Genomic DNA, 2319 nt, shown 5'->3' with positions numbered 1-2319 from the left:
ACTCTTCAATTTCCGTTTCCGGAGGTCACATATCGGCAGTCGGTACCGACAACACTTGTGATAAGAACCACTTAATAAAGTTTATGGCTTTGGCTTGGTGTTTATTTTTCATATTTAGGGATTTGTAGATAAATGTTTATAGACTTAAATATCCTAAGAGTGTGGTTGTTTAATAAGATTTGGGAAAGGTGTTGCTACTTTGATATTGATTGGGATTGTCGGGGAATTAATAGAACTGTTAAAGGAAAAGTCCAGGTTGGGTAAAACTTGGGTCTATTTGAAAGATCATGTTTAAATATACTCAAAAATATCAGTCGTAAAATTGTATCTTATTAACTGAAAAAATTATTGTATAATGTCAATTTATTATAACAAAATCAATGAATTCTAAACAAATAAAACTATAAGAAATCAATTATCACATTCCTCGGGACCACTATTATATCAGTGTCACTTTCGCTTTCCGAACTGTTTTCTTCGGTGCTACTTAAAGCAATCTGGAATACATATTGCTTTTGCACCCTTTCTCGTAAATTATCAGCCTCCCACATCATTTGTTCAACGTTCGTTACGTGTCTTACGCAAGTGCTCCATTTTTCGACGGATATCTCACTTATTGCAGTTTCAATCAATTGATTGACATCGTTAATTTTAAAGGTTTTGTTTTTCTTTGCCACTTGATTTTTTATGTCTGCCCATACCAGTTCGATAGGGTTAAGTTCGCAATGGTAAGGCGGGAGGCGAAGTATTTCATGGCCATGTTGAGAAGCAATATCATCAATGAGATACCCTTCGTACAAGTGTCTGTTTTGTTTCACGTGATCAATAAGAATTGGTTTAGTGGCTCTTGGATTATGTGGAATTTGTTTTTCGTTCAACCACTTGATGATACCATCTTTTCTTGTAGCCATGGTTGGTATAACTTCTAATTTCTTACTGTGGTAAGACGCGTTATCCATTACAATAACGCTTCTTGGTGGAATGTTAGGAAGAAGTTTATTTTCAATTTAAATTGCAATGTCTGGCCAGTTCAGCTAATTTAAATTTATTTGTACGTCTTACCAGTTAAATCAGCAGTTTTTTTTAAATAGTGACGACGCTTTCTTGGGGCTTACGTTGTCTTAATGAGCCATAGACGTTTAATATTATGGTTTTCTCTTTACTTGTTAACAATAAACCTTTATCGTGCTTTTTGTAGTAGCCTTTTGGCCTAGTTAAAATATTTGGAGTTTCCATTATCGAACTTTTTATAGCAAAATATTTCAGCTGTATTCACTAATTAAACTAACCACCACATGAAATTGAAAAATAAAGATTCCAATTTCGGTGTCTAGATGGCGCTAAAAGACGACGAAAATAGCCAAATTCGAATTTGACCGTTAAAGGGCTAAATTTAAATTTCGCGCGGTCAACTGACCGGAAATGATCTGAGGTATTCTTTCGCCGACTGTACTATATATTTTGTCTTTCTTAGCCTGCAACTCACTATAATATATTTTTTCTTCCTTTGGGAATGAAGTTAATAGAACTTTCTTTTTCAAAGAGTTTCCCTTAATATACGGCAGTCTGGATGGTTTTTTTAGCCATGTCGAATACTATGTGGCTGTGTCGATTATAAGTTACACAACTGCTTTGAGTCTGATACCTAGATTACCCCGTAACCCCGACTATGCCACCTCCATCCGTTAACTTTCAGAGCCTTTGATATAATTATTCAGAAGTTCTCCAAGAAATTCTGCGCAGACTATGTTAGAAACAAAAATATACTCAGAATTGATGTAAATATGCCATATCATCCCCAACCTTTCTAACATCAGAATGAAATTTGGCTTCGCTTCGCAATTCATCCAAGTATAAAAAAACGTTTTTTATTATTAATCTAATTTCCCGGTGCCCCATAGAGCGTTATCTCACTCTGATACGCTTTGCGCGATAGTATGGCACGCCAAACCGGACAAAATTCTCAATTGGTTGTTACTAGACTCAATCTAGCGCCAACATAGTAAAGACGGTCGCGTCGATATACTCGAACCTCTCGCGTCGACATACTCAAGCCTCTCGCGTCGATATACTCGAGCCTCTTACGTCAACATAGTCAAATCACTCTAGCGTCGACATAGTCAATTCACTCTCGCGTCGACATAGTAGCACACGGAATCCGATTTCAGGTCGGATAAGGGTCGCTGAGTCGGGAAAGGGTCCGCGTCGTATGACACGCTTCATGCAGACTTAATGCCGACTATACATTTTGTTTATTTTTTTCTTAGCAGTCGGCCCGACGTTATATTAAGGGGCTGTTAAAAACCTGCGACTCAGTTT

At 37.0% G+C, this 2319-nt stretch overlaps 1 protein-coding gene across 1 annotated transcript; it reads right to left on the bottom strand.

The window, feature by feature from the left end:
- Positions 1-401: 401 nt before the first annotated feature.
- Positions 402-959, bottom strand: LOC149954600 (uncharacterized). Its single transcript, XM_090169980.1, has one exon. It carries the CDS (start codon positions 957-959, stop codon positions 402-404), a length of 558 nt encoding a protein of 185 aa, XP_090026106.1.
- Positions 960-2319: the final 1360 nt, after the last annotated feature.

This window comes from Leiobunum rupestre, chromosome 3, assembly GCF_980474605.1.
Source record: "Leiobunum rupestre chromosome 3, qqLeiRupe1.1.hap1, whole genome shotgun sequence".
Classification (NCBI taxonomy): domain Eukaryota; kingdom Metazoa; phylum Arthropoda; class Arachnida; order Opiliones; family Sclerosomatidae; genus Leiobunum; species Leiobunum rupestre.
Note: the sequence above shows the minus strand (reverse complement) of the source record. Positions and strands in the feature narration are given on the sequence as shown.